This window comes from Idiotropiscis lumnitzeri, chromosome 10 (genome assembly GCF_059441095.1).
Source record: "Idiotropiscis lumnitzeri isolate Australia: NSW breed Sydney's pygmy pipehorse chromosome 10, RoL_Ilum_1.0, whole genome shotgun sequence".
NCBI lineage: Eukaryota > Metazoa > Chordata > Actinopteri > Syngnathiformes > Syngnathidae > Idiotropiscis > Idiotropiscis lumnitzeri.
Window position 1 is genome coordinate 10,736,817 of NC_142400.1, and position 12,671 is coordinate 10,749,487.

Sequence of the window (12,671 nt, forward strand, 5' to 3'; positions counted from 1 at the left end):
TTCTGGCGGAACCCCTGGGCCTGCCCACCGTTTGCCCTCGCAGTCCTACAGCGCACTTTGCGGTGTTGGACAAGGCGGGTTTCTGGGCTCCCTGTGGCTTTTCTATGCTGGAGTCCCAGTAATTCCTTGGCTTCTGTGTCCTTGGGGGTGGGATGGGCTGGTCACCTTGACGCACAGGCCAATTATGCGATACACGGCAACCCAATCTTTAACTTTGGTCAGGCCCAGATTTGGTACTGCTCAGTGTTTATTGCCACAGCTGCTCCATCTACGGATTCGAGGACTCCGCTACTCAAATACTCGATTTCCCTTTCTGACTGCCGTTGCTTGTCTTGCGACACATATGGTATATCACACCTGTTCGGGGATAATGAGATCATAAAATTGAATTAAAAAATCACCACACTCGCACGAGCAGAGCTAACACTTGTCAAACTGCAAGGGAAATGCATGCTTTTACCAGTACTGCACGTGCATGCAGACAAAAGAACAAGTAAAAGTCTTGCAAAACGAGGCAAAATCGAAATCTTGCCACAAACTGCGATCAAAACGGCTCACTTTCACTCATGGCAAAGGTGAAAATTGGGAGATGAGAAGAGGGCGATCAAATGGTGGCGCTTCAAGCAGGATGTGAATCACATCCGCAGGAGAAACCATAGGGAGAGTCAAAGACGAACAGTAGGAAGCATGTCCTGTTCTTTCTTCTACTAAAAAAAAAATCACATTACAAAGCCACTGACCATTACTTTTTCATTGAATCTACATTTTACACACTCAATGATCAATTGACAACACGCTCTTCTTTCCCCAACTTGTTTTTTAATTTTCAAACGTCCTTCTTAGCCATCCCACTATGTAAATACACTTTTCTTCACAAACACAATGCTCAGAAACACAGTAGTCATGTATCATTGGTTCATACAGAAAAAAAGGGAAATCAAGAACAGAACTCTCATGGCAGTCAGAGCGCAGTCATCGTTAAAAGCTTTGGAATGGCAAAAAGTACAATGCACTCACTTGGTGGGAGTAGCTGCTGAAAAGCACAGCGGGGTCGGGGGGGGGATTAGGAAATTTGTGAAATGACCACGGAGTCAAACATGCTGCACTCAAATGGACGCGGTTGCCAAAACTGCAGATTAACTAAGAAAAATGTCATTTACAGGACATTCAACTTTATGGTTATGGAGTAGTCACAATTGGGCAGACATAGTTTACTATTCACAAAGTATTCACATGACGATGTACAGCTGTATATACATATTCTCTCCAGCCGCCACAAAAAAGTAGTCAGGCACTTGCTGCTTCAATCCAGTGATTGTTTAGAGTACGTTTTGATCACTGGCTAAACAGTAGCTACCTTATTCCGCTTCCATCGTCATTCTGCGAGTGCAAGAAATGCACGTCATCTTTCTTCCGTGCAGCTGCAAAATGTTCACCTCGCTGCCATTTGTCAGCTTCTGCGGCTTTCAGGGGTCTATTAGGGCACGTCCAGGAAAAAGCTGCTCTTTATGCCGTTTCCGGGAGATACGCGAGCTGGAGCATTTTGAAAGGGTGATGATGGATAATGGTTGGTCACAGATAACATTTTCCTGCCTTTGGAGAAAAATATGAGGAAATCTGTGAATAATTCCCTCGTGGTGAATTATTTTTTTTTTTTCAAACATGTACAAAATCTACCTGTGACTTTTCCACTGTTCTAATGGCATTTTGATAAACTTACTGTCGATGCGAATTAAGCCTAAATGTGATGTTACGATTTGAATTTTCCAACCGGTGACCATTGTGGTTTTTGTATAACTGTTATTCAATGACGAACATTTTCCATTTAATTGCAGTTATAATTTTGTCATTTTAAGCCACAATGAACAAGAAAGATCCTTCGTGCCACAATTTGCCAAAACGCTTCAACGGTACAAGCCAATGCAGAGGCCTCACAAATTTTCATCCAACTGCTATCGTTGGCGAAAACAATTTCTCCACCTCTTTCTTTGTCTTACCCACAGGATATGAGATACAATCACAGAGTGAAGTACATACTGACCGAAGGTATATAAACAAGATAAAGCAGAGGGGGGAAAAGAGTATTCAAGTCAGTCATAAGGTTTGGCACTGTAACAGTAACGAGTCCAAAGAAAAGAAAATCGGTGTGGCCAACATAAGCCAGCAAAACTGAAGACATGGCTCGACTGGAAAATCTCTTGGCCGGTCTGTTGCGACTTGGTCTTCGTGTGTCCTATTGTCAGAGAATAAGGCAGGTTATGGTATGCTAGTTAATTCATGACAAGCACTGTGAGCTGCTGTTGTGTATTTACAGTATAGCTCTTGGAGGGAAAAGAAAACAGCCATGGGGGCGAGAATGCTGTCGAAACTTGAGAATCGTATCCGTTCTTTCTGTTGTTGCTTGAGACATTGAACCACGGCCAAGGTCGCCCCACTTCACAATAACACGGGTCAATTTTGTCTTTTTTTTTCTTCTTCTTTTGGGGGGCTACAGAAAAACCTTGGCACAACAGAGCTTAAGTACAGAGGCGAAAGCACAAAAATATTTGAAAAATGTAAAACGTCACAACAAGAAGAAAAATCACAGCTGTACATTAAAGGTTAAAATTGTGAACCACATTTTTTCCCATTCATGTTCCGTTTCAGTCCTTTCAACAACGCAGGTCCAAGTAGTGACGTAGAGGAGCCTCCAGACCACCTTAAATCAAGCATGTGCGATACTTGGTCTGGATTTAGTTGCTATCTCCCCTCAAAGCAGTCCAAGTACTCCAGAATGAGGTCATAGCAGAATCGATACTGGTCCTGAGAACCAAAAACAAATCATTCGTTAAGTGGCACAGCAACGTGATAGGCAAAAACGCCTTCCTGCATTATTTACGAACACTCACCAGGGATTCCACCATGTTGGGTTTGCAGTTGCGTAGTGTTTTGACGGCGTAGAAGATGTCCACCATGTTTTGGTACTGGATCATCTCCAGGAGAATGTTGCAGGCACAGAAGGTCCCGCTGCGACCGCCACCATTGCTAGAGAGGAGATACCACGTGGAAGAAATGTGGCAGTTAGTTGTCTTGTGACACTTTCCCACTTCCCTTGACGCCGGTCGACTCGCCTTGGTTTGCAGGGGTTCGTTTATTCACCTCAAAATAGTACAGTGGAAACTAAAAACAACAATAAAAGCACGCTGCGTACAATGCATCACCGCAAATGGGAGACGCTGACAAGCAACGATGGCACTTTATTGGTGCAAAAAACAACATTGTTCACACACTTTAATTGGTAAAATAAACATTCATACTACGCTTCCTTAAATTGTTGTAATGAACTGAAACAAGACTTTGCCATTCTGTTTAGTGATATAAATATGCGTCAGTTGATGCATGCAGTTTTAATGTTGTGTTCAAGGACACGAGCCATTACTGCGTCATGAATAATGAAGAAGCACCGTAACGGGGCCTTAGTATATATTTACGGCTCAGTGATGTCCAAATTGCAACATATTGAAGTAAATTTCTTTTGTATTTTAAACATTGAAAAATTTCAAATTTATAGGAAAAATACAATAAAATACAACTTTATTTATGAGATAATGGCATTCTTTCAAGTATTATTTTTATAACTTTATATATCAAAAATGTTCTATTTTCATCATATAATATTAAATTGAATGCTAATTAGCCATTATCAATTCATAAATCTACCTATTTTTCTTCAATTACCACAATTAGAGAGGGTTCGAGGGTCACTATTAAACTAAACCACTTAAGTTACCAAACATGGGCACCACAAATAAAGAGCTGACTGCAACGTCACAGCATGAAGACAAAGTACGATTTATCTGCTTTCCCTCTTTAACTCATTGACTGCCATTGACGGATAAAGACGTCAAAGATCCATTTTTATTTTTTTACTCGGCTGGTAGTGAATGAGTTAAAAGAGAATATTCGCACTGTCTGGACTCGCTAATAGAAAATGCGGGAAAAGCTGTTCGGAGAAAATAGAGAAATAAGAGTGCATCCTGGCATTTCCTGGAACCTATTGCTCTGGTCATCACAAACCTAAGACAATATCAATAAAGCACTAAAGGACAATCCACTCGCACCCTCAGGAGGCAAACGCAGCAAGGGTAGCAAAAGAAGCCGCTGCAACCAATAAAAGCAATTGGAAAGGTAATCAGTTGTTGTCAGTGCTGCGGCAGACTTGGATTTGCTATAGTGAGAAGCATCACATTTTTTATTAAGTCATAATTGATTTGATCTCCATAATCTCTCTCCCGGTTGTCGCGAGTAATACTGTGTGACACCGCTGAGTGATGCGCTTTCGGCTGCTGGCGGGAGGGGATGAACGTGTAATGTGTTGGCAATGCCCTGGACGGCCCATTCATATTCATCGCGCGCTGTGGGATCAGGACAACTGACGGCTGGTGGCGCACACCATGCCATGCAATTCAAAACGACGATATCGGCAATGTTGATTCTTGAAGTACATGTCGCCGACTGATTACTCACAGGCAGTGGACCACGGTGCGGCCTTCTCCACACTCTCGTTGCCATTTGTGCACTTGAGCCAGCAGGTTGAGGAAAGCCTTCTTGGAATCGGGAACGTCCCGATATGGAGACCAGCGGAGGAATTGGAACTGACACACGACCAGCTGACCCTCTTGCAGCTGAAAATGACAAAGTACGAGCATGAGGAGCGGACTGGGTAGTGGGTGGGGAAGTTGAGCAAACGGGATTTGAATCGTTGACTAAGATCAAATATATGAAACTTGAATGGTTGTTTCTTACTCTACAAAAACGATTAATTGGAATTTGATGTTTCTTTTAGGACTGGAAACAGAATTTTTGTGTTCACTTATTTGCAGTAAGCTATTAAAATGATGTGTATGTTATTGTTAACGAAAACTAACAAAATAACCAAGAACAATGATCAAACATTTTTATTAATGAAAAAATAATCATTTATATATTTAATATATAATATATAATTTTTAAAACTAAAACTAACTATAATTTTCTAAAATGTCAGTTTGCAGGTCATTTAATATCATATGAGCTTTCGGGGCTCATTTTGATTGTATTTATTTATGTATTGCTGGTCAATCATTTGAGAATTGTAGTTTACTTTATTGCGCAATACTTAGTGAAGTTTTTTTGTTACTCAACATATTCTCTACATAGTAAAAATTGGTAAAAAAAAAAAAAAACTAACTCTAAAACTAAACTAAAACAAACACATTTTCGACAAAATAAAAAATGAAAAACAACAAACAGGCTCTAAAAAAATACTTAAAACTGAATTTAAAAATAACAAAAGTCAAAACAAATGAAAAACAAATCATTATATAAAATCCCAAACTATTATAATCTTTGTGTATGCTTCATGTAAAGTCGGACAAGTTGACCTTCACTTCCACAGATATATTCTTTAGCGCATAATTTCTGCATTGCGCTATTGTCATCATTGTTGCATTATAAATCACTCTGCAAATCCAGCCTGACAAATAAAACGACTTCTTTTTTTTTTGGCTCTCATGTATTTACAGCAGCATCAGTACTTTTTCTATTTTTTTGTTTTTGCATCCATCGTTTACTAGTTGTGAGCGTTCCCCAGGCTGCCTGCTGGCATTCTCAGCTGTGCTCAGTCAGCATGGTGACTCTGAGATATATAGGTCTGCAGTAGCAAGCGGCACAGCAACTGTAGAAGTATGTGTGCGTGTCTGCACGTGTGCGCGCGCTTGCGTGGGTGTGTGTGTGTGTGTGTGAGACAGAAGAAGGTCTCTGTGTGTTCATAACCTTGCCCTCAAGACACTCACCTAACACTTAAGGAGCAGTTGAGAACTGTAAGTCATGCAAATTGGGTTTGCAAAGACATCAATGACACAAGGAGGAATTGCTTTACAGCCCTCACACTGTGCTGTTTTTTTTTTTTTTCTTACACGTTTTTCAAAGCCACACATGCTTACAGTGCATTTTCTTTGGCTTTTCCTCCATACTTTTAACATCAACGTCAGTTACTTGCAAAAATTCTTTGCCGGGTCGTTTGTGTGTGGAGTCCTCCCTGTCTGGACCAAACGCCGCCCCCCTTATGCTTTCTCGAAGGCCATGAGTGGGACTCAGCATCAAAAGCATCAAAAATGGGGAGAGGGTCAAATCAAGGGCAGATGACTGAGGAGGTGAGATGGCAATCAAGACAACAAGTTGTGGGCACGCCATGTAGCACCGCTTTTGAATAGGTGGCCAGGGGGGACACCTTGCATGTTGATTTCCTTTTGTAATTGCTTGACAGGGAGCAGAATTCCGGCATGTGTTTATGCAGATTGCAGTGCACAGAACACTACCTGCATCCACACAATCAACATAATGAAGTGTGTGTAGGGGGAAAAAAAACAAGAGCTAATATATGCAAATTTTGGTTTCATGATAGAAAAGTAAATTCAAGAAAGTCCCTTAAGACAACCTTTTTTTTTTTTTTAAAATAGAATTAAATATGGCACTGCACATATACAAAGAATTCTGTGAGGCCTGTATGAATATTTTGCGATCGTTGTATGTACAGTATGTTTTGCACTAAGAATGACACCCTCTAATTTGTCATTTTAATGAAAATATCTCATCAAAAACATCTATAAATTCCACAATGTAAGGCATTATTTCAGCAACAAACACATTATAATCTCAGTAAGACATGTTAAAGATGCGGGCTGGACATAAATACAATCGATTTTAATCAGTGAATATGTAAACTTCAGCTTTTTTTTTCCTGGGCAAACATCGGGCGGTTTAAATGTCAATCATTACAGCAGCGCCACTGATTGGATTTTGAAAAGAACAAAATGAAAGTCGGCTTTGGTCCATCAAATCAGCAAAACTACAAAGGAAATGTCTGACTATAGTTTGATTTGAAGCAGTCCTATTAAGATCATGTCTTTTTGAAGGAGATGAGTTTATCAAATTTAAGGTTAAAACAGTTATCGTAAAAGTTACCCAGAAGTAATTCATCAAAAATAATAATGACAATGATTTATCCAGCCATTTTCCATGCAGAATATTTCTATAATCTACACATTTGTCCTCATTACATTTACAGGTGATTATCCGAGCTGACTTTGGGCAAGAGGTGGTTTACACCCTGAAGTGGTTGCAGTGCATTTTAATTAAAGCAGTCATCCTCACACACACACACACACACGTTCACACCAGTTTAGAGCCTTCAATTAATCTATCCTGATATTTTATTTTATTTTTTTTAAGAATGCGGGAGTAAGTCGGAGTACCAAGGGAAAGCCTATATAATATACTAGTATACATATAATATACTGCAGGATACGTTGCATTATGGGACAAACTTGCCAAACACTGCTATAATACAGTCTAAGAATAAACAAATACAAATTTGCGGGCTGTATTTTAGAAAGTTGCGAGATGCCATTTGAGTAAGCACCGGAATGTGAGATAAAATGAAGAGGGCAATGCTGTGGAAATCCACCTCCAAGTTATGCATTCAGCCTTTCAGTTGGCACACACGCAAAGTCGCTGTATAGAAATTCAAATCATTCCCCTCAGACTTGAGCTTTTATTCTTCCCAGACAAGCCTACAGTGCTTTGACTTTGAGATGACTCGCATGTGGTCCACAGCTCATGCATTTATAATAAGGTTAGAATAATAAGCCATCATGTGTGAGTAGAGCAACATGACAAGTGCATGCGTTTCTATTTTTTGAAATCCTGATGATGCTCACCCTTGTGACGTTCTTGACTCGAAAGAGGCGAGTAATGACATCTTCATCGGCCGACATGGAGAGAAACTCCACCTCCATGGGCCCGTACTGTTGGAGACCAGGCTCTGGCCAGTACTGGACACACGGCTACAGGGGAGAGAAACAATAAAGTATAAGGGTTCGTTTAATCATAGAGACTTGAGGATTTTTTTTTGATTTTGGTGAAAGGAATGTTTTGGTGTTCACACACCATGCATCGACACGTGGAACATTTGGAAATTTTATGAAGTCGTCAGCCAGTTGATAAGGAACGTTAGCCGGTTAACTGTTTATTAATGCAACTATATAATCGGGTTCAGTGCTGCGACTCGTGTCGAGGCATTGCAAAAATGTGATAGAATGAAATGAAGAAAGACTTGAATAGCTCTATTTCATATTTGTGGCGCAAAAGCTGAAAAACTCAGATTTTTGCATCGATGTAAGGCTCACTGCTCATTTGCCAATATGACAGACCGGCCTCCGCCAAGGTCGGTGTGTCAGAAGATGCGTCTGGCGCAGTGACAATTTGGTGGGACAAATTTGACCTAAACCATACGCTTGCTCAGATCACGACGAACATGGGTGCAAGCTCGACACCTGGTCTGGTGTGACATATTTCATTCATAAACATGTAAACAGTGAGCATCAAACCCGTGGAATCTTTGTGGCACGGCTACGTGTGGTCGGGGGTGAGGGGGGGGCGACAAATGACCCATTTGGGTGGTGACAGCTTCATGTAAAGGGAATGTAAGGAGCCGCTTTGATAGTCCATGATTGAAGTCGGCTGTAATCACTCCCACTGCGGCGCAGCTCACTTTCTCACAGCGCTGCCAGCCTGCGTTCAAAAGGATCAACAAAAGTGGAGCCTAACGTAGCCTGAGTGTTGTCCGCGTCGGGGTTTTGCAGAGAATAACACTTAAAAGTCTTTTAAAGTCTTTAAGGTGTTAAATGTGAAAGCCGCAGTGGTTGGGAGAGAGTAGGAAGTAGAGTTGATGAAGCTGATAGGCAACAGTAACTTTGCAATTAGTCATCTGACAGCATTCATATCACAGAATAACTCCCGCACACACACGGAGTCAATAAATTTCGGAGTAAATTACGTCATGATATTATGATTTCAGCATATATCGATTTTGCGGCATTTTTGTTTGATGATATGCAGTGAGACCTTTTTAAATTAAATGATGTGCCTTGACCAAAAGCTTGGGAAACACAGTCCAAGGGAACACGGGAAACTTTCAAAGCGTGACCTAATGAAGTGTTCATTCGGGTAAAAAAATACATCAATAGAGGAATAAAGTGTGAGTGCACCCAACCAAACAGACCTAACGGTGACAGTAAAGATGTCTTACATTCTGGGGAATCGTTATCGCTACAAGAACTCATGAGACTGGCTAAAGAACTCACATTTGTTTAGCAGGCAATTCAAGTTAAGACAATAACTGTCCTTATGGGAATGAGTCAACTACCGACGCCATGAATAAGACCTCGTAGCAAGCGCTTCTTGTAACGTGGAGTCAAAAACCAACAAATCAAGCTAGAGTAGTTAGTCTTGTGTGTGTCAGTCGCACTCATCATCAAACACTGCTGGTTCAATCTGGTAGTTCAAGACACCAAAATACACAACCAGTGGCCAGTTATGAATTATTCTCTTCCCCATTTCTGATATGAGACATCATTAACTCAAATCAGAATATTTGAAATGTATCATCAAAACTCGAGTATCCAACAGCACTTTGATACAAAGGGAAGCAAAGCACAAATGTGAAATTGCAGCCCACCAATTATTTATGATATATGAGGTGCGTCAGAAAGGTTTCATGACTGTGTCACTTGTAGTTTGGATTCCAAATATAATCATAAATCTGTTTGTCACATCATTTGAGGAATATTTCTGACACTCCTCTTGTGATAAGAGTCAAAGAATTCCGAAGGGCATTTCGGACCAAAAAAATATTTGAAATCTGTTCATTTGGTATACTGGGAGGCTGTAATGCTTTTAAAGGCAGGCTATATTTCGCAAGGGTTACAGGAGCCATGGAACAACAGGAAGTGGCCAGACACAGCAGGCTGGTGTTAATAATAGCAGAGAAGAAGAATGAGGAGGGGAGCTGTAATGTTCTTTATGAGATTGCAGCAAGATGAGAGGCAGGGAACTCCAATCCCTCAAATTAACTCCCCAACAGGGCTCATAACAGAGTATTGTGATTAAACTTGCCAAAAAAGTGGCAACAACTCTATTTTCAGACAGGACCCGAGAAGTGCTGCACTGCGCTGAAAGAAACAAAAAGAAAAACATTTTACCAGGGAGTTGATGAAAACGGGGAGAAACGTAGCGACCGACTCAACACCTTGCAGTTATTGCATATCTATTTTATAGAAACAAGTAGCTGCTTACATGTTTTAAACATAAGACGTCTTTCTACTCACTCAATGCAAGTTTGACCAAGATGAATGATTTAGCGTGAGCTCTTGCTTTTTTTTTTTTTTTTTTTTTTCCAGGCCCGTGACTCGATGAAATATGTATTTTAAATTTGTAGCGAGCCGACTTTGATTATGCAAAGGTTGTAAGTGTTTCATTTGTAAATGCAATCATATGGGAGAAGCGGGAGCGGCGTCTGTTTTCAAGCGGCTTGCGTTTCATTATCTCTTACATTCTCAATATAATTTTTTCACCTTTTTCATCTTGATCTCGACTGATAATGCCTTCTCTGTTGTCACAGCGACATGAAACACAATTAAAATCGTGCAGGCAATAGTGCGGCGGAGGAGGAGGAGGAGGAGGAGGAAGAGAGAGAAGACATGCAGCCTGCGCCCAGATTGAAAAAGTGGGGCGCCAACAAAAAGAAGCCTGAGATGGGGCTGGAGGGCAGTACAAGCCTATTCTCCAGAGATGGAACTTGAAGAGGGGGAAGGAAAAAGTGGGGCGGGTGTTATCTAGTCGTTCCTTGAGATCAATGTGGTCAGGGATCAAAGCCAGACAAAATGGCATGAAGGAACTAATCCCAAGCACAGTAAGACACAGATGGAGCGATGGAAGAGGGCGGTGGGAAATAAAGTTCTGACTGATGTAAAAACTATGGAGAAAGTGTCACCTGGTGCGCCGTGAGTGAACGGACACGTTCACATTTTCATCACATCACAGTTCATGGGTTAACGGCAACAAAAATAACGTACAACTCCTTGACCTCACCCAGGCGGAGTTGGACTGATTCAGTTGGTTGAGCATGACCACCGCTGTGCAGCCGTAGTCAAAGACCAGCCTCCAGAAGTCGGCCGTGGTGCCGGGCAGAGGATGCGGGGTCACGATAAAGGCAGCTTGTTGGTGGAAGCTGTCGGCCAGAGCGGCGTTGATGTAATTGTTGCTCTCCCCCTCTGTCGTTACGAGGAAGGCCAGGGCGCGATCGGGTGGAAGAACGTCCATGCTGCGGTTCTTCTCTCGGTTTCGGGGCAACAGGGCGATGCTGCACTCTTCTACGTCCAGGTGCGGAGTCACAGAGTTGAGTGTCTGTAAAATGGAGATGGTAAAATGATAAGGTTTAAGGAAGGAAAGTGATCATGGAAAATCCCTTGCTAAATAAGAAAGTAGTAATTAAAAGAAAATAGTGCCTTTCCACTGAGAGCAAAGCTGCGTTTTAAAATCAGTAAGCCATTTTTTTTTTTTTATTGTAATGTTCTAAGGTGAGTATAAATTATATATTAACTGTTTTGGGATTAAAAAAAATACTTTTGGCATATACTGTAATTAAAATGTAAACCATTAATATATGAGAGTATATTGAAGGTAGCTTGAGGCAACCCCGTTAAAGTGAAATCTGCGATTTGCAGGAGACAAACTCGCCAGAATGTGAACATGCCTGCAAAGTAGTTCAAAGATAGAAAGCACATTTATGTTTACTTTATGGTCCCGGCAGCCACGGCAATCACGTGGCAAGCCACAGTGGGCAAACCCGGATTGACGTGAGACAATGTTTGAGGCGAGATGGGCAAACGTGACAGGCCATGATTGCTTGGCCAGATTTAGATACCGTCAAACAAATTGGCACAGTCACGAGAATAAACTTGGAGGCAGGCAGGAAGCATGGATAGATTATTTCCCCAGCATCTCATGTGCCAATCAACTTTTATCAAGTTTCATTTTGTGGCCACAAATTTAATCAAGTTGGGGGCTCTGTAACTTTTGTACCCAATTTGTCCAAACTAGCCAACTAACAAACACACCAACCAAGTCTTGCCTTTTGACTTGGCAAAGGCTCCACATCAATGATAGAACTCACAATTGGCACAAAGAAAAAAAAAAAGCAGAGAGCTCATTGGATGGCAGGGAAGCTTCTGAACAACAGTCACAGTTGGATAAGGCGGCAGCATCAATGCACGGCATGTTTGTAATTATAGCGTCACACTCGTCGCACACGTTCCTAATCCCAAACATACATGCTTCATAATTCCTATGTAGAACATAAGGGATGAAACCGCATCAAATTAAAGGAAGTGCACGAGCTTCCCCACTTTCACTTTGAAATGCTAAACCGGGATTCATTGCGGTTGGTGGTCTCCACGAGCACTGCAGCAGGATGGGGGAGGAGGATGAAGCAAGAGGAGCACGCGAGAACACAGCTGGCTCTCTTCTCTCCGTATCAACATCTAATAAAACGTGCGGTGACAGTGTTGGGCTCGACAAAAGATTGGAATGCATTCACACAGTGAAGTGGCACTATCACCATCCCGCATAAGACACACAAACGCATACTTCTTTGGCAGCACATGTGGCGCGAGCGCAACACAACACAGCAAAACAAGCTCATTAAACAACTTCCTGCGCGCATTTCAAAATGCCACAATAAAGCAGAGCAGCTGCCGTCACTGTCGATATCGCGTTATTCTTATTTTAACTGAAGAACTATATGGGTCCAT

The 12,671-nt window shown here is 41.5% G+C and overlaps 1 protein-coding gene across 4 annotated transcripts in view; it reads right to left on the bottom strand.

The window, feature by feature from the left end:
• Window positions 1–799: 799 nt before the first annotated feature.
• The window catches only part of ptprub (protein tyrosine phosphatase receptor type Ub), a 160,030-nt gene continuing 148,158 nt past the window's right edge, over window positions 800–12,671 (bottom strand). For all 4 annotated transcript variants that reach the window (XM_088306271.1, XM_088306270.1, XM_088306269.1 and 1 more), the window contains 5 exons: window positions 10,951–11,265; window positions 7,740–7,865; window positions 4,507–4,664; window positions 2,889–3,024; window positions 800–2,802 (listed from right to left, as the gene is read on the bottom strand). In XM_088306271.1, the coding sequence (XP_088162397.1) occupies window positions 2,740–2,802; window positions 2,889–3,024; window positions 4,507–4,664; window positions 7,740–7,865; window positions 10,951–11,265 (798 nt within the window). In that variant the 3' untranslated portion in view covers window positions 800–2,739. The remainder of the gene's footprint in view (window positions 2,803–2,888; window positions 3,025–4,506; window positions 4,665–7,739; window positions 7,866–10,950; window positions 11,266–12,671) is intronic.